This window comes from Podarcis bocagei (genome assembly GCF_964188305.1).
Source record: "Podarcis bocagei genome assembly, chromosome: 14".
NCBI lineage: Eukaryota > Metazoa > Chordata > Lepidosauria > Squamata > Lacertidae > Podarcis > Podarcis bocagei.
The window spans coordinates 37905745-37925325 of NC_138139.1; the positions used below are offsets into that span (position 1 = coordinate 37905745).

Consider the following 19581-nt stretch of genomic DNA (forward strand, 5'->3'; position numbering starts at 1 on the left):
ATCTTCAGGCTGGTGCTTTCGGCTTCTTGTTACTAGAACAGAGCAGGATCTCAGTGTTTGAGTTCCTATAAATACTGTTGAGGGGGTGTGGTGTATAGCCTCCAACGTTCTGGGCAGAGAGGAAGTTCCCAGGTTATTGTGCCTTTTCTTCTTTTGTTCATTGATTACTTGAGGGATATCTTGAGTGATTTCTTGAGTGATATTCTGAGTACCACTTAGGAGGGTCATTAGGTGTGGATTAGTTGCTAAAGCTTTTGTGTCTTGACCTCTTGAGCTTGTGAAGAGTTTTTCTGAGTTTTTCTGAGAAGAGTTTTTCTGAGAAGATGGCTGTACTGCACTTAGTTGTGCTCTGGCTTGGCTTCGTGTATAGGGGCGAGCTGTGGTTTTGTGCCCTGTGCCAGCCAGATCTGTGTAGGGATTGCAGGGGGGTGCAGCATCCGGAGGTGCCACTATGGTTTGGCTACTGGATGGTGTCTGTAATTTATCTGTGGAGAGGGTCTGGGTTTGGGTCTGGTGTGGTTGATTGGAGATGGCGTTCTGTGTGCCTCTGGTTCTGGTGTCGGTTTTTGTGGGGAGGGCTAATTTCCAGATGTCTGGCAGGCGGGACGTGTCGTCACGCTTGTTCATGTTGTGAGGGTGTTTCTCTATCTCGATGGCTTCCATGATTATTCTCTTGTGGTGATGTTCCATGTTAAAGAGCAATTTGGAATCTGCAAAATTAATTTCGTGTCCTGTTTCTTTCATGTGTTGGTAAAGAGAGGAAGTTTTTTTTTTTTTTCCTTCTTTTTTGACGGCATTCTTGTGTTCTGCGATACGTGCATTTATTCGTCTGTTTGTTTGTCCAATGTACGTGGCTGGGCAGACTTTGCAGGGTATTTCATAGACCCCTTGGTTTTCTAACTGGATTTTATCTTTTGGGTTTCTGAGGATATTGGCTATTTTTTGGTTGGTGCAAAAGGCTGTTTTGATATTGTGTTTATGGAGGATTTTGCTAATTTTATCTGTGGTGCCCTTGATATAAGGAAGGAGGGCCATGCCATTGTTTTCTTCTGTGTCTTGGTTTTTGGGGGGTGTTTCTTTTTGGATTAGCTTCGTAACCCTGTTTTGCTGGTATCCGTTGGCGATTAACACATTTGAGAGATTCTGTAACTCAGTTGTCAAGTGGTCTTCGTCAGCCAGGCGTTTGGTTCTGGAGATGAGAGTCTTGGCTACGGAGTTTATTTGTGCAGGGTGGTGGTGTGATTGTGCATGTAAGTAGCGGTTGGTGTGTGTTTTTTTCCGGTAGATAGTGTGTCCTAGGGAGCCATCAGGTTTTTTGTAGATTAGGACGTCAAGGAAGGGAAGTTGGTTGTTGGCTTCTATTTCCATAGTGAATTGTATTTTGGGGTGTAGGCTGTTGAGATGTGTGAGGAAGCTATCTAGTTTTTCCTTCCCGTGTGGCCAAATTACAAAGGTGTCGTCAACATATCTGAGCCAAAGTTTGGGTTTGTGTTCTGACTTGTCTAAAGCATTGGTTTCAAAGTGTTCCATGTACAGATTTGCGATGACCGGTGAGAGGGGTGATCCCATAGGTGCTCCTTCTATCTGTTTGTATCTTTGTCCATTGTGGATGAAGTACGTGTTGGTTAGGCAGTGGTTGGTCAGGTCCAGGATGTATTCGGGGGGATTGTATTTGTTTTGAATGGCTGTCAAATCTACTCCAAGACCCTACCTACCAACCTATAAAAACAGATCCCACCACCTATCTGGAAAAAACCACCAAATCCAAAATAAAAGCCTCTCCTATCAGTGAAGAAATCCAGCTAAGAATCATCCCCAGAGAAAAATCATCCAGATGCCCCAAACTCTACGGTCTCCCCAAGATACACAAAGAAGGAACACCACTCAGACCAATAGTCAGCTCCATAGGCTCACCTCTACAAAATCTCGCTAAATTTCTCGCTAAGCAACTTCAGCCCTATGCAGAATCTATCGCTTCACACGTTACAAACTCCTTCCAGTTCATAGAAACAATAAAGAAGCAAAACCTACATCCCGATGACCTACTTGTGAGCTTCGATGTTGTATCTCTCTTCACACAAGTGCCCATTAATGAAGCCTTGACAGCCATTCAAAACAAATACAATCCCCCCGAATACATCCTGGACCTGACCAACCACTGCCTAACCAACACGTACTTCATCCACAATGGACAAAGATACAAACAGATAGAAGGAGCACCTATGGGATCACCCCTCTCACCGGTCATCGCAAATCTGTACATGGAACACTTTGAAACCAATGCTTTAGACAAGTCAGAACACAAACCCAAACTTTGGCTCAGATATGTTGACGACACCTTTGTAATTTGGCCACACGGGAAGGAAAAACTAGATAGCTTCCTCACACATCTCAACAGCCTACACCCCAAAATACAATTCACTATGGAAATAGAAGCCAACAACCAACTTCCCTTCCTTGACGTCCTAATCTACAAAAAACCTGATGGCTCCCTAGGACACACTATCTACCGGAAAAAAACACACACCAACCGCTACTTACATGCACAATCACACCACCACCCTGCACAAATAAACTCCGTAGCCAAGACTCTCATCTCCAGAACCAAACGCCTGGCTGACGAAGACCACTTGACAACTGAGTTACAGAATCTCTCAAATGTGTTAATCGCCAACGGATACCAGCAAAACAGGGTTACGAAGCTAATCCAAAAAGAAACACCCCCCAAAAACCAAGACACAGAAGAAAACAATGGCATGGCCCTCCTTCCTTATATCAAGGGCACCACAGATAAAATTAGCAAAATCCTCCATAAACACAATATCAAAACAGCCTTTTGCACCAACCAAAAAATAGCCAATATCCTCAGAAACCCAAAAGATAAAATCCAGTTAGAAAACCAAGGGGTCTATGAAATACCCTGCAAAGTCTGCCCAGCCACGTACATTGGACAAACAAACAGACGAATAAATGCACGTATCGCAGAACACAAGAATGCCGTCAAAAAAGAAGAAAAAACTTCCTCTCTTTACCAACACATGAAAGAAACAGGACACGAAATTAATTTTGCAGATTCCAAATTGCTCTTTAACATGGAACATCACCACAAGAGAATAATCATGGAAGCCATCGAGATAGAGAAACACCCTCACAACATGAACAAGCGTGACGACACGTCCCGCCTGCCAGACATCTGGAAATTAGCCCTCCCCACAAAAACCGACACCAGAACCAGAGGCACACAGAACGCCATCTCCAATCAACCACACCAGACCCAAACCCAGACCCTCTCCACAGATAAATTACAGACACCATCCAGTAGCCAAACCATAGTGGCACCTCCGGATGCTGCACCCCCCTGCAATCCCTACACAGATCTGGCTGGCACAGGGCACAAAACCACAGCTCGCCCCTATACACGAAGCCAAGCCAGAGCACAACTAAGTGCAGTACAGCCATCTTCTCAGAAAAACTCTTCTCAGAAAAACTCAGAAAAACTCTTCACAAGCTCAAGAGGTCAAGACACAAAAGCTTTAGCAACTAATCCACACCTAATGACCCTCCTAAGTGGTACTCAGAATATCACTCAAGAAATCACTCAAGATATCCCTCAAGTAATCAATGAACAAAAGAAGAAAAGGCACAATAACCTGGGAACTTCCTCTCTGCCCAGAACGTTGGAGGCTATACACCACACCCCCTCAACAGTATTTATAGGAACTCAAACACTGAGATCCTGCTCTGTTCTAGTAACAAGAAGCCGAAAGCACCAGCCTGAAGATGACGAGTGAGACCTCGTCGAAACGTCGCCTAGACACCCCAACTCTTACACGGGAAGATACCCGAAAACACCAAAACCTGCATTCCTGTACCCGTGAAAATCTACGAAAGCAAATATATATATATATATATATATATATATATATATATATATATATATATATATATATGTGCTGTCTCAGCTTGTCTGCAGTTTCTTTATTTTGTAAGATCAAATTATGTAATTTCCAATCTGAGTATTTTTAAAATAGAGCCACTCAAATTTCACTGGTGCATGATCTGCATACAAAATTGAAACATTCTTTATTTCTCTACAGTCTTTAATAATACCTGGAGAAGTAATAATATAATCCACCACTGAATATATTTGATTTTTCTTGGAAAAGAAAGTATAATTCTTATCTTGTATGATGAAAATACCTCCAAAAACCATCGAGTGAATGATAGTGCAAGTCAGCTTCTCACTTTGAAGCATAATTAATTGCCCCTCCTGTGCCTTGTAGATTGCTATTATCTGTTGTTAATAATACAAATGTTAAGTACAGTTCTTGCTTCAGATGACACAGGAAGCTACAGTTAACTGAAAGCAGGAGTGAGTCCCATACAGAAGGAGAGGAGGAGAGTGTGTGAGTTCAGGAGGAGACTAGGCACATCTCATGAAACCATAGCATAGATCAGGCATAGGCAAACTCGGCCCTCCAGAGGTTTTGAGACTACAGTTCCCATCATCCCATCACCACTGGTCCTGTTAGCTAGGGATGATGGGAGTTGTAGTCCCAAAATATCTGGAGGGCCGAGTTTGCCTATGCCTGGTCTAGAATGATACCTGAATGTGGTCATTGACTTGCTGGTGAGCAGCCTTCCCAGTATTAACTGGCTTCATCTGGCACCTCTTTTTCAGGTTCCTCAGTGCTCTGGCTGTGCTGGCAGAAAGGCCTGAGTTGGTGGAACGGGTCATGATTACACGGACCATGTGTCCAGAGGGAGCCTATCAGGTGCGGCTTTGCAAAGATGGCACCTGGACCACTGTGCTGGTGGATGACATGCTGCCCTGTGATGAGTGTGGCTACCTCCTCTTCTCTCAGGTGGGTGCTGGGATTTGATATGGCCAGCACTAACCACAGAGGGGGATATGCCAGAGGTTGGGAACAGAGTTGTGTGAAAGTGTCTCTTTTATAGCAAACTGAGAGATGCTGTGCTATGTGTCCTGTAAAAGACTCTACATGGGGTCTCCAGCTTAGAAGTTCATTGAGATGGGAAACCTGCAGCCCTCCAGATGTTGTTTGACTGGGAATGGCTGGGGTTGATGGGAGTTGTAGTCCAACAACATCTGGAGGGCCACAGATTGACCATCTGGTCTAGAACAAGGAGAGGGCTGAATTCATAATGTGGTTTACAAGAGTGAATATGTGCTGGTGGGTGCAGAATTTAGCTTCCTGAGAATTTCAGCTTCGATTTTATTTTGCTTTTTAAAAAGGTTTCTAGTTCTTATCCTGCACAAGAAGGCTCAAAAAATATTTGGACAATACACACTGAAATTTCAGGAGCCACAGAGAGGACTGAATCCGATTTTAAGGGTTTGAGCGACATGGCTGAAGTCTCCTTTCTCTTCCTATGACTTAACAATGTCAGACTATATTATGATTATAACATTGAAAAAGCAGAATAAGTTATGCATTTGCACTCAGTTTGCATAATTTATATAGTTGCAAAATCCACTTTTCCTTGGCATAGATCTTGGATTGCCTGGGCTCGGAGTTTTCATTTAATTACATGCAGAGTACACACAACTCTTGCCAAGGGTGTCCACCCTTTGTTAACGCTTGTGCTGTAGGCGGATAAGGTCACCCTTAGCCCATCTGTAGCATGCAAATGTATTTAAATGCAATTAACACAGTCTTTTAAAAGAGAAAGAATCAATTATGAACTCTGATGTTGGTCGACAGCCTTGTTTGCAGCCATTGATTTGTGTTCTTCTCCCCCAGGCCCAGAGGAAGCAGCTATGGGTCGCCCTTATTGAGAAGGCCCTGGCCAAACTCCATGGTTCGTACTTTGCCCTCCAGGCAGGGCGCGCTATTGAAGGCCTAGCTACGCTAACCGGCGCCCCCTGCGAGAGCCTGATGCTGCAGGTCAGCTCCACTAACCCTCGCGAGGAGCCCATTGACACTGACCTCATCTGGGCCAAAATGCTGAGTTCTAAGGAGGCTGGGTAAGACGAGGCAGGAGGGAGGGCTTTCCCCTTCAGCTGTGAGGAGCATAAAGACTGATTTGGCATCTGCGGCCGGTCGGGCCGCATCTAGACCAAGGGAAAAGTGGAATTGCATTGAGCTTACTGCTGTGGCTCTAGCAAAGATAGAGAGCTAAGGTGGGCCAGTGAGGCCTGTTGCTGTAAAATGCACCCCTTGGCTACCCTCATCCTTAGTAAGCTGGAACAGCAGATAGACTGCAAATCTGAGAATGCACTGCTCTAGTGAGCTGCCTTGGAGAGGCTAGCGTCATGGGATGCTTTCTGTATTGGTCCAAAATGCCCATGAACACTCAGAGCTAGGTGCAGCCTGTGCCGTCAGCCCAAGAGAAAAGAGAAGCCCCAAGCTGTTCTGTTCTGTGCTTCTGCTGCATGGACTATTGAATTCTCAGCTGGAGCAGTTGAGTTCCCAGGATTTTTTTTTGGGGGGGGAGGGGAGGCCATGTGCTTTAAATGTATGGTGTGGATGTGACCTAATTCAGAGCCCCTGTTAAAAGATCATACCGTTAAAGCCCCAACCCAGTAGTATACGAATGTTAGAACTCCTTCCATTCACAGCTTTGCCTGCCTGTGTGCAATACTCTTCTGCATGCAACAGCTGCTGAATATAGGCCGCCTCCCCACTTTGCTCCACCTGCCAAGAGTGCAAGGCTGAGCAATTACTGCAAGGCAGAGGAGGAGCGTGGCAGGAAGGTGGGTGAGGGTTATATTGCATGTAGTCATTGCATGGGGAGCAGGAGGCTGGACAACTGAGTGTAAGCGGCTCAAAGGCGGTGTCACGTGCGCAGTTGGGAACTGGGCATTCCTGCAAGGAGGCTTTTGCTACCAGCTTTTAGCAGCACTGTAAAGCATCAGCTGCAAGGCATGTTTGCCAAAGTCCCTCCTTACTACTGATATGAAACAAACCAGGAATTAACCTAGAAACTCAGGCCCAATCTCATATTTATATCATTATACTATAATCAGAAACTTAGGCCTAGTCTACACAAGCAACAGAATCAAGTGGTAAAAAATATTGCTCTACATCAGGCTATAGGTACAGGATCATATTTCTGATTGCTTCTGTGTGTAAAGGAAACCTTCTACAAGCAGAAAAATAGCACAGCAAGGAGTGGATTAGAATATTTTAGCCCGGCATGCTGTTTCCTGCCCGCCCCCCAAAATAAATTATTTGCAGGGAGTTTTTCCACAACAAGGGATTGTTAAGAAATGGCACTCTCTTCCCCTTGCAGTCTGGTACAGTCCACTCTGCCATGCCAGGATTGTGCTATCTCATTTTGCAGTATGTGTAGACCAGCCCTAAAAAGCACAAGCAATTCCTGCATCTGCAGTCCCTGCATCTTGTAGTGATAGTTGTCGTACCTCCCTTAGCCTGATGGCAGACTAGCTTTGCATTTCTGCATGCCATTAACAACCTTTCCAGCTTATGCAAAATGTGGGATGATACATACTTTAAGACAGGTAGTGTAAACCTTGTGTTTCTCTTATCCCCTCCCCACTCCCTTTTATTTCCCATCCTTCAGCTTTCTGATGGGTGCATCCTGTGGAGGGGGCAACATGAAGGTGGATGATGCAGCCTACGAAAGCATGGGCCTTCGTCCACGGCATGCATATTCCATATTGGACGTCCGAGATGTGCAAGGGTGCAGGTAAAAATGGCCAAGAAAAGATTGCTGGCTCTTGGCTAATTAGGCAGGCTGCTTGTTTGGTTTAAAGCAAGTGGCAGGAACCTTTGTTCTTCCGGATGTTGCTTAACTAAAACTCGTATCAGCCCCAGAAAGCATGGCCAGTGTCCAGGAATGATGGGAGTTGTAGTTCAGCAACATCTGGAGGACCAAAGGTTCACTACATCTGATTTAAAATGTTGACTCGTGGATTGTTGTTCACTTCAACTATCTGCCCACATAACATCACTGTAAGGCCGTATGGAGATGCACTAAGGAAAGATGCAGGTATGAGAACTAAAGAATATTGCAGATCTATTTCCCAGAAAAGAGCCAGGAGTTTAATGTAGGGTAAGATACTATTACAACTTCCCCAAGATACTGCATCATTGTTTGTTGATGAATTCTGCAATTTTGATTTTATCCCACTGGAGCCAATTCATGACTCTTGCAAAGACCAAAACATTTTCTCAGTAAAAATAGCATGGCAAAGCAGAGTGCTTAGGGTGTGTTGAGATTGGTACTTTGGTGCTCCTACCTAGCTCTTTGCCTGCCTCCCCAGGGTGAAATCATTTTGAGAGGTAGGCAAAGAGGTGAAAGGGCCTCAGAATTTCCAGATTGCAAAGTGTGTTTTCTTGCTCAGTCTTGGCAACTGTAATGAGACATAACACGGTCTGCTGGACCTTTGTGTCTGGCCATCTGAGAGTGAGAGAGATGAGCATAGGCAGGAAATGATTTAAGGAATCGTTGGAGATTGGGGTTAAAATTGGTTCTGGGTTTATAAAGTTCAAAACAGACCACTTCCCTGGGCTCATCAAGCCTTGGGGAATGAGCACCTCTCCCAATATGTGCTCATCCCACCTTCTGTCTCCAGGAGGAAGCTCTGCCCCAGGAGCCACCATCCATCTATGCCTGACATACTGACTAGACCTCAAAGCAGGGACAGGTTCTTTTTTCACTCCTCTGCTGACCTGTGTGTGTTTGTGTGTCAGTTAAAAGGTTGTTTTTTTACATCACGTCTTAATCAAACAGAAGCCCAAAGCTGTGTTGGGTGATCTCTCTTCTTCCCAAAAGGATGGTGTCAAAGCCCTCTTTAGGGTTTCTTTTTTTAAGAGCAGGCAGAGTAGAACTTCATAACTTGAATAAAGAAGCTTAAGTTCAGTTCTGTCTTGCTGCTTCTTTCAGGCTCCTGCGACTCCGTAACCCCTGGGGCCGCTTCTCCTGGAACGGTAGCTGGTCTGACGAATGGCCCCACTGGCCGGCACACTTGCGGCATGAGCTGATGCCCCACGGGAGCAGTGAAGGGGTCTTCTGGATGGAGTACAGTGACTTCATCAGGTACTGCCAAAATTGCACAGACTGTCCTGTGTCTCTGGGTCCTTTCTCTGCTGCCTTTAGAAGCTTGGATTTGGCTGGAATGTGACCTCCTTGTTCTGATGCAGATCTAAGGCACAGACACATGTACTGCTGACTTACCATGCTTTACTGTGTACAGGCAGAGTGCTCATACGCACTGCTCATTCACTCCCACTTTGCTCCTCCCCTGGCGCGAATGGGACAAACCAACCTATTCCTTCTGAACCAGGGTTTGTGGTTTGCTTCTCCCTAACAAGTCAGGATGGCCAGCCAGTTTTAAGCCATGGTTTATTGTTAGCTTGCTGATCATGGCTTGTTAGCGAGAAACAAGAATTGCTGCTCCTCTCCATTTAAAAAACAGCACAGCACCCAATGGTAAAATAGCATTGATGCTCTGAATCCCCTGTCCTTCTCATGAGTTGTTAGTTTGAATTTGCTTCCAGTTCTTTGGGGGCTGTGCATTCTCCCTCTATTGTGATGGAGCTCACAGAAAACTAGAATATTTTAAAAGTGTGAGACCAGAATCAGGCACGCCAAGCCATTTAATGTGGGCCTCAAGCTCCCGGCAAAATTTACAACTATGGCGCTGAATGTGGGAACCCCTGAGTGCTTCATTGCAAGCAGGTGGAAGTACTCTGGGAACAGGAAGAATCACTCCTTCCAGTTTTCCAGAGCGCTCTCGACCTGTTAGCAGGAGTGGCAGGCAAGAGAACAAAGAGGCAATTTTTGCAGTGTCAGGAAGGCCGTTGCAAAGTATGTTACTGCACATTCCTGGAAGGAGAGGAGAATCTTTCAGTTCATGCTATGATGGGAGAAAAATGCTCCATCCATCCTCCAGCTGATTGGCACTTATTGGTTGAGGTGCTCCTCTACACTAGGAGCTTTGTCTGTGCTGGTTATGAGAGTGGCACTACCCCCTTTTGCATTCTGCCCTTGGTCCTCAGGTTAGAAAAGGTTTGCCACCCTAGTGTAGAGGGAAGAGAAAGATGGACAGCAACACAGCTGTCTCTTCCACAAAAAGGTGGTCCTCCTTTCGCCACCCCCAAGAAACTGCCATTACCAATGAAGATTTTACAGGGGTGCCTTGATTGCTGTCTAAAAGAGACTCATCTGATCTTGGCTACAGCTGCTTCCGGGGTTGACAACTGCCTATTCCCTTGCCCAGGTATTTCGACTCAGTGGACATCTGCAAGCTCCATTCAGACTGGCATGAGGTTCGTGTGCAGGGCACCTTTCCCAACAAAGCCAGTGGACCCATTACCGTCACCTCACTGACTGTGCTGGAGCGTGCAACTTTGGAGTTCGCCCTTTTCCAGGAAGGCAGCAGGTGAGGTCGCAGATCACACTCATCAGCCACTGAGAAAGATTCAAGGCTCTTGCACACTGTTTACATCACCCTAATTACTCTAGAACTGGCATTGCGTCTTGGCAATTGTCACTTGTGCATTGACCCCTCTTGTTAATCCCATCTCCAGTTCCAGGTCAACTGTGCTATTGAGCTGACACATAGCATGATGGTGGTGGCACTGCTATCCTCTCTCAACATAAAAGCCATTTCCTGCCATTCTTCCTGCTCTAACATGACTAAGGAACAGAATGAAGGTTGCAGCTATCTAGACGGGATAACTGTGGCTACACAGATAGGGGCATTATTGTTTCTCAATGGAACAGGTTTAGCCCCTACCATAATGATTGGCCCTGAGAAGATCCCTTTCCTTCTATATCAGTGAAAGGCTGCCACTTAATACTTATCAGGAAGGTAAAGCACTGCCGAGAAAATCTGGTCCTCAAGCCATGACACTGGCCCTCATTAAAAGGTGTGGTGTTTATATATGTATAGACATTCACTGCCTCTTTCCCCTGTGAGTCCTTACAATAGACAAGTCCTCTTCTCTCGTCTATCCCTCCCTCGTAGTGACAGGCATTTTTTTAGTCATTAGTTTCTGTGATTTTCAGACTCAGAAACCACTTTTAACTGCTACAAACTTCACCACAGGACCCAGTAATGGGATGTTGGGGTTTTTTTAACATGCTCATCTGCCTGCTTTTTTCTCTAGGGTGGCCAGATGTGTAGCAGAAAGCAGGACCCTTGTACCTAGGAAGCATAGGAAGCTGCCTCTTACAAAGTTTACACCATTGATCCATCTAGCTTAGTGCTGTCTACACTGACTGGCAGTAGCCCTCCAGGGTTTCAGGCTGGGCTCTGTCTGTAGTTGTGCAACAGATGCTGCTTGTTGCTCAGGGTGTCATTGGAGAAGCTAGGTTTTCATCAGCTATTAAAGGAGCAGAAGGGCTACCCTCCTTTTGCCTTGGATCCTTCTCTCTCTGCAGTAGATGACCCTTGAGGTCCCTTCCAAATCTACAATTCTATGTTTCACTGAAGACAGAAACTCTAAACAAAGAAACAATGGAAATGGTGGTGAGGTCACTGCTGCAAGCCACTATTACCAAGACAGCAGTCTGGCAAGACCCATATTTTTGCCCCCCACCCCATATTGTTTGTGTTATCCTATTTGGTGAAAGAGAGTGGGGTACAACGGGTTGTGCAGTGACTTCTGACTCCACTGCACTTCACAGGAATGTAGGGAACTCCTTTACACCAGGAGTCTAGCAATTGGCCCATCCAATTCAATGTGGTCTACAGCAACTGGCTGCAGTTTCCCACAGACTGATTCCCAGCCCCACCAGAGATTGGACGTGGCACTTCCTGCATGCTTTCCCAATGAGCCATGGCCCCTTCCCTTTTTTCCCTTGGCAGGCGCTCAGACACAGTGGACAGCCATTTGCTGGACCTTTGCATCATGGTCTTCCGAGCCACCTTCATCAATGGCAGCAAGCTCAGCCTGGGCCGCCTGATGGCACACAGCAAGCGGGCAGTCAAGAAGTTTGTCAACTGTGATGTCATGCTGGAGCCGGGCGAGTATGCTGTGGTGTGCTGTGCCTTCAACCACTGGACTACCCCAGTGACAGGCGCCTCCTCAAGCCAAGGTAAGTGTTGTGTGGCAGAGTCTACTTCTGACTCCCCTCGGGCAGTGGGGCTGCCAGTTCCAGCAATAGGGTTGCCTGCTGAGAGCTTGGGGGGAGGATTAAAAAAAGTGGGGGGGGGGTCACTGTTTGAAGAAAAAGCCACCTGTGTTTTCAGAACAGCTTCAAGCAACGAAGGAGCCTGTAATCCTCCAGAATTTGCTGGGACCGGAACTCCCTTCATTCTTGACCATTGGCCATCCTGGTGGGGGGACGGATGAGAGTTGGGAGTCTCATTTGGGGAAGGTTCCCTTCCCCAGCCTTAATTCTCAGTTGAAATTTGCCTTCATTGCTTAAACATTGGCTTCTTGCAGATTGCAGTCCTAACCCCAATCACTTAGGAGAAAGCCCCATTGAACTCAGTAGGACTTCCTTCTGAGTAGACAATACCAACAATGTATGTAGTGATTTGAAGCTTGTCGTCCAAGTTCTCTGAATGCCCCTGTGTGTAAGGGGCGGGGACCGGTTTATTTTACACTTGGGAAGGCGGGGGCTTCTCTAGATGGCCTTTTCTGTACTTTTCTCCTTTTTACTATTGCACAGTTCTGTACTTCTTTTCAAGAATGCAAGTCTTGGCTTGTGTTGGAGACTAAGTACCAGACCTGTATTGCAATCAGGAAGGCAGTTCATGTTCCTAAGCTGGCATCTGGAAATGCTTGAGTGAGGGAAAGGCCACATGGCAGGGTGGGTAGGGATTCTTGGGGGTGGGGACTCCCTTGTGGACAGGGGGCCCTGCAGCCTGATGCTGCCTCACTTGCTTATTTCGACCTCTACCAGTTTCTAGCCCTACTACTGGCAGTGCATGCCCAGCTGCTGACATCTCTAGCTACATCCTGGCCATCTACAGCTCCCGCTTGGTGATGGTGGAACAGATTGAGGCTCAGTCCACCACATTGGCAGATGCCATCATTCTTCTCACCGAGAACAAGGGCGAACGGCACGAGGTACGTGCAGGCACCAGCCCCACCCGGCTGCTTCAGAGAGTCTGTTCTTTCCTGCTTCTCACTATCAGCATATTGACTACCATCAGAGGGACAACAACTCCCAGCAACATCTAGAAGGCTGGGAGAACACCAGGTTGGAGAAGGCTGGTATCTGTTCTGACAGGCAGCAGCTCTCCAGGGTTTGCAGCAGATATTTTGCCCACCCCAGCTGCCTAAGAGCCTTCCTACTGGGAAAACGGTGGCCGTGATGCTTAAACATTTATGGAGCGCTTTAAAGTGTTCAAACTTGCTTCACACGCACTGTCTCAGTACTGTACATGTAAGGGCTAGGGAACCTTTTTTCAACCTGTGGGCCACATTCCTTTCTGAGCAATCTCCCAAGGGCTGCATGCCAGTGGTGGGCGGGGTCAGAGTAAATAGTGGGTGGAGCAGCAAATGCAAACTGTCCCCGGTACTCCCACACCCCTCTCTATCCTCCCTCCAGAAAAGCAAGAGGTGTTATCAGACTCCAAGGCAAAACACTTGGGGCGCAAAGCAGACTCGGTGGCTTGTTTAAGACCACCTACAGAGTCCATAGCAGATGTGAGGTTAGAGTTCCTTAATTCCTAGCTTACTAAGCTACATAAAATCCTACAGCTTTCTGCAGGCAGGTGTCCTGCTGTTAGTTGGATGGGTGGGTTTTGTATGTGGATGTTCTCTCTGGAAAGCAGCCAAGCACCTGCAGCTGCGCATGCGCTCCTGGGAACGTGCATCTTCCAAGGAGTTGGAGTGAGCATGGGCCCCGAGTGTTGGAGGTTGGGACTCTGTATTGCCATGTGGGTGGTGAGGTGGAGGCAGGCAGGATTCGCTGGTCTGGGGCCGAGACTGACTAGCTGGTTTGCTTCCTCAGGGGCGCGAGGGGATGACTTGCTACTACCTGACACATGGCTGGGCAGGTCTCATTGTGGTGGTGGAGAACCGGCACCCTAAATCCTACCTGCACGTCCAGTGCGACTGCACAGACAGCTTCAACGTTGTGTCGACACGAGGCAGCCTCAAAACGCAGGACAGTGTGCCCCCTCTGCACAGGTGAGAGGGAGTTAGCGGGGGGCTGAGAGAACTTGATTTAATTTCCCGTTGGTGTGCTTAAGTTGCAGAATTGCCACATTTGGGGGGGGGATGAAGCAGTTTGCCACCTTGTAGAATGTAAGGAGGAGGGCCACCCTCTCTCCTCAACTGACAAGTCCAGGTGCCTTCATTGTTTTTCAACCTCCAGTTTTGAGAAGTTCAAGGGGCAGCACTGGGAGGGAGAAGTAGATCCCACTGAAACCACTGCTAAAATGGAGACTCCACCGCATCCTGATTTGGACAGTAATTTCAATAGAAACCTCTTCCCCTTTCTGAAGCAAGGCACACCCACACCACCCATCATCTGATGGGCAATTGGAGCATGCCTTCGTCCATCTCGCCTTAAGCTCCCAATTGGTCCTTTGATGATTTATTAAATTTGTATACTGCCCTTCATCCATAGATATCAAAAACACAAAATACACAATAAATATAAGAACAAAAACAATTGATGGATGATATCACTTGTAGGCTGGATGGGCATTGCCTCTCCCAAATGACTGTAGGCCAGATGGTGAGGCCTGGTGGGCCACATTTGACCTGTGTGCTGGAAGTTTCACACCTCTGCTCTTCACCTGGTTAAGAGACCTGGAATGTTATGTCTGCACCAGGCCAGAGAGATCCCAGAGAGTGGTTGTGTATTGGAAGCCTTTGGGGAATCTGAGACCTTCCTGCATGATGAAAGGGCTACTTGGAAAGCCAGGGGGCTGTTGCCCAATTAGAATTGTATTCCTACCATTGCTCTTGGGCCTTCCTTTGTGGCTGTAGATTCGCGGGGGTGAGAATTAGCACTATTTCCCTCTCTCTTTCACTGACCTGTCTATCTCCTTTCCTTTTGTTTTCTTCCAGGCAGGTTCTAGTGATTCTGTCCCAGCTGGAAGGCAACGCCGGTTTCTCCATCACCCACCGCCTGGCACATCGCAAAGCCACCCAGGCCTTTCTGAATGACTGGATGTCGACCAAGGGGACGCACAATCCGCTGCTGACACCCGAGGTGGCGGGGCTACATGGGCCCCGGCCGCTATGACAAATAGCCCCGCCCTCCCTGCCACTCTTCTGCTTCTGCCTTTTTTCTGGCCCCACTTGTCTCAGGCGTTGCCCGAGCCGCCATTACTGAGCCATCGGGATTGAGAAGGATGGACAGACAGACAGACTGGGTGTCTCAAGCCAAGCGCCTTTCCTCCCATCCCCTGGGGTCAGGCAGGGAGCTGCTCAGGTTCCCCCTCCCTTGAAATCCTCTCTCCCTCCTCTCCCCACCTGCCTCCCCACAGATGATGCACTTTATCCAGAGCTGCTGTCAAGTTAGGAGAGCAAGGGAATGTCACAGCCCTGGAGAGGGACGTGTCCCAGCCCCAGGTGCAGGCGATGCTCAGATGCTCCCAGGCGCCAGGTCCTGGGACTCGACCCTTCCCACAGCCGCCAAAAATCCTAAGGCTGCTGCAACAATAATATACCTCTGGCCAATGTGTCTGTCTGTGTGTGTGCCTCACCCCACTGTTAAAAATGTCAGCTGGCTGCTGCAATGGGGTCGGGTGGGGTCTGGGATGAGGGGTATGTAGGCCCATCCTGTCTCTGTCTCTCTCACGTCTGGAATTGTCATTGGCAGATGGAGGGGTGATGACTCGTAAGATGGACTTCCATCTCCCTTCCAGCACTGGGTTGGCTAGGTGGTGAAGTTTTGTTTTGTTTTTTGTTTTGCAGACTGGGTTGCCGGAGGGGTACAAAAAAATGGCAGAGCCATTGTGCTGTTAACTGCAAACTAGCTAAATCTGTGTTAAACTACTCCCCTAGCGTGAGCACCATTTTTCTGCAGGACGAGTGGCAGGCTAGACTCAACGTGCAAGCTGTCTTGCAACACGTATGGTGGGAGTGCTGGCTATGAAAATGTTATTCTTACTGTTTTGTATTTTTCTGCAAGATTGATTTAAGCACGAGCCGTGGAACCTGCTGCCAAATTTATGTGGTGTTTGGGATAAGAGTCTCTGCCTGCCTTCTTTGCTTCTCTTCCTGCCCCCGTGCCCCTCAGAAAGACTGGCACCACAGTCTTGTGTGGAGGAGCAAGTGTAGTAACAAAGCCTAGAGAAGCACATTTTTCCAAGCAGGCTTCAAGCCATTTGACCCACCCACATGGGTATTGCAGGAGATGTTGCCCCTGGGGCTTAAGTTTAGCATCATGGCATTTTTGATCTGTACAGGGGCTTGTCTGTATATATATATATTGCTGGGGACACTTGGTGTGGGGAGGAGTGGGGTTTGGGGACATGGGTGTAGGCTGCAAGGAAGTGATTGGGAGTCTGCAAGGGAGGCACACAGCTGCCTGGGTGTTTGAGAAGGGCTTGGAAGTTCATTCACACTTGTGGTCCCTGCAGCTCACATGATACAGAGGAGCAGGGTTGCTCCCAATTTCCCTTCCTGGCAGTCTGCAGTCCAAAGGAAGAATAGCCAGGGGTCAGCAGCTGTGGTGGAGGAGAACAAGGAACCCTTTACCGACTGACCTCCCCTTGTGCCTTCTGGCGCTTCCAATTTGGCGCTGATTTGAAAGCTACCCGAAAACCTTTCATGTACAGCTCGGTCAATTTAGCACTTTTGGTCTCCACCAGTTCTGCTTTGCAGTCAGATGCTTAGCCTCCAGAAAAGTGAGTTTAGAAATGCACCAGTGGGAATTTCTGCACTCCTTCCCCACCCAAGGAGAATAGCCTTATGCTGGGAAGGAATCTGGAGTATGTTGTGCCTCTGGACCCTCCGTAAGGGAGAGGTTGGTCTCTGCCATCACCCTTAAAGAAGATTCTGGATGGATCGCCAGTGGTACACGTGCTCACCATCACTCACTTGGGACAGATGCATAGTTGAGGTTGACAGGACATGGCTTTTGCCCTTCAGGGGACCCAGTGTGGGGCTGAGCTTGATGGAGATCTGTGGAGTTGGGTCTCGGGAACAGGGTATCAGGGACAGGGTTTCTAGTCCACCTTGTGGGCTCAGGCACAGGGTAGCAGGGATGGTGTCTTCCTGCCAACTTCATTGGTTCGGGCACAGGGTGGGAGGAGGGCGTCCCGGAAAGCTGTGGGGGCTCATCACCAGCAGTGTCTTCCCCATTGTGTTGCTCTATAAAATGAGTCCAATCCCTCCATTAGGAAAGGGCCTTTCTGCCGGTACAAGCAGTCAGTCAAGAGCCGAGTTCATTTGTACTCCCGCCCACCCCTGTCTGCACATGTTGACGTGTGGAGCACTGTGAGGGTGAGTGGGAAAGTGGGAGGCTGGGACAGGATTTGGGACATCAAAATGCCCACCTGGGAACATTGTGGATAATGTACTCTGGGCCGAGGCTGCTCCCAGTCATTCCTTTCACTTCCATATTCAGGGAGAAATACGATAACATGCCAGTTGTTGTCAGCCCCAACACCACTGGCCTCTCCTGCTCTTGGGCTCGTTGCAGCTTCAAGCAAAAAAAGTAGGGAACGTGAATGACACTCCACCACCATTGACTGCTCAAAGGTGGAACGTTGCCATGTATGGGGCACAGCCAGTGCCAGGCAAGTCAGAGAGAGCACAGTGATAATAAATTGGGGGACCATAAAAATGCCCCCTCTACACCGTGCCCTTGCTCTGCAAATGGCAGCTTTCAGCTGGGAAATGGAAATTAAGTTGTGTGTTGTCCTGGATGCATCTGTGGCTCTGGTTTAGAGTAGCTCCCAATCCTTGCTTGTTTGCAGGGCCCAGTCTTCCCCGCTTCCCTCAAAGACAAAGGGGTGCAGTGGTGGTGGAACCAGTGAGAGGAAGCGTGTGTTCCTCCCCTCCCCTCAAGCCATGCTTTATTTTGCCTCCCAAGAAGGGTTGCCATCTCCTCCCCCCCTTCTTGTGGCCGATCTCTAGCAGGCAGAAATCGCAGCAGGTGTGAGCCTTTATGGAAGCACACAGATGCAGGGACCAGGAAACAGTTCACCAATTTCTGCCTGCTTTGTGGCTGCAGAAGATGTGGAGAGCCCTGCCATAAGAAGGTGGAAGCCCGACTTTCAAGGAGGTTATAAGATTTGCACTAATCCCTCCTACAGTGACTTCTGAGGAACACAGTTTGCTGGAGTATAGTAGCCACAATGACATGGCTGTATGGTGGGTCAGTAATGTCACATGAATCCTTTCTGGAAGCCTCTTCCTGCAGAGGGTTGAATTCCTAAGCTCTAGGGCTCAGGCACTCTCCGTAATCTGAATACAGTGGTACCTCGGGTTAAGAACTTAATTCATTCTGGTGGTCTGTTCTTAACCTGAAAATGTTCTTAACCTGAGGTACCACTTTAGCTAATGGGGCCTCCTGCTGCCGCCGGAGCGCAATTTCTGTTCTCATCCTGAAGTAAAGTTCTTAACCGAGGTACTATTTCTGGGTTAGCGGAGTCTGTAACCTGAAGCGTCTGTAACCCAAGGTACCACTGTATATGAATTTCTACAGTTCATTGCAGTGTGCTGTGAGGAGAGAGCAATGAATGCAAGCTATTGTGTTGCAGCCCCACCCTTTTGAAGCAGCTTTCTTGTAGGGCATATCTTCACTACGGAGTTAAACTGGTTTAATACCCCTTTCCTCTTTCCAGGGAGCATTGGGGAGGGATTGCTTAACAGTTGTTGGCATCTGTCTGTCTCGAGAGACGATGGAGTGCGATTTCCTTGGGATTCTTTGAAAGAAGCCATTAGGGTTTAAGCGAGTATAAAGCCCAATGTGTTGGTAACGCAGATGCACCCTTGCTGTCTCAGGAGGCAGGTGTAGCTGGGCTTTTTGTACCCGGGAGCATGGCCAAGCTGGTGTTGGGGAGCTCGGAAAGGCAGGGTGTGGCCAAGTTGAGGGCTAAAGTGGCATTGCAAGGACCTTTGGGGGACAGGGTAGCAGTGCCATCATTTCATTATGCCAGTACATTACCTTTCCATCCCTACTCCCCAGTGTCCTGTTCCATTTTCTCTCCACCTAATCAAGTAGCAATGAACAGAAAGTTGGTTTTTCTCCCCCTTTCCTTCTCCCCCACCATCTCCACTATCAATCAGGGTTCACTCTGCGTCTCCTTCCACCTTTCCCAGCTCAGTCACCTCAGGCCAGGGAGTGGCTGAACATGTGAGTTCCTCTGTATTTTGTTTTTACCCCTGTCCAAAATGTCTCCTTTCCTTTCCCCCCCTCTTTTTCAATGATGTTCTTTTGTGTGTGTGTGTGTATGTGTGTGTGTCTTTCTGTTCACTCTCTTCGAGCTGTGAATAGTTTTTAACCATGTAAATATTGTCCAGCTCTTAAGAAAACATAGGATATTTTATCAATTGTAAATCAAATCTGTAATCAGTCCCTGTATAATACGAATTATCCCATGGGTGGTTTTCAAACTCAGGTTCCAAAGGACCAAATAAAAAAATTTTGTTTTTTAATTGTCTGTCTTGCTTGGTATGATAGCAGCACTGGAGGGGAGGGTGTGGTGTCCTTCACATCTGCCCC

At 47.8% G+C, this 19581-nt stretch overlaps 1 protein-coding gene across 3 annotated transcripts in view; it reads left to right on the forward strand.

Moving 5' to 3' along the window:
- Positions 1-15586, forward strand: part of CAPN15 (calpain 15) — a 95496-nt gene extending 79910 nt beyond the window's left edge. For all 3 annotated transcript variants that reach the window (XM_081169840.1, XM_081169842.1, XM_081169841.1), the window contains 9 exons: positions 4682-4865; positions 5766-5989; positions 7549-7674; positions 8875-9027; positions 10211-10372; positions 11804-12033; positions 12847-13013; positions 13903-14081; positions 14970-15586. In XM_081169840.1, the coding sequence (XP_081025966.1) occupies positions 4682-4865; positions 5766-5989; positions 7549-7674; positions 8875-9027; positions 10211-10372; positions 11804-12033; positions 12847-13013; positions 13903-14081; positions 14970-15147 (1603 nt within the window). In that variant the 3' untranslated portion in view covers positions 15148-15586. The remainder of the gene's footprint in view (positions 1-4681; positions 4866-5765; positions 5990-7548; positions 7675-8874; positions 9028-10210; positions 10373-11803; positions 12034-12846; positions 13014-13902; positions 14082-14969) is intronic.
- The last annotated feature ends 3995 nt before the right edge of the window (positions 15587-19581 follow it).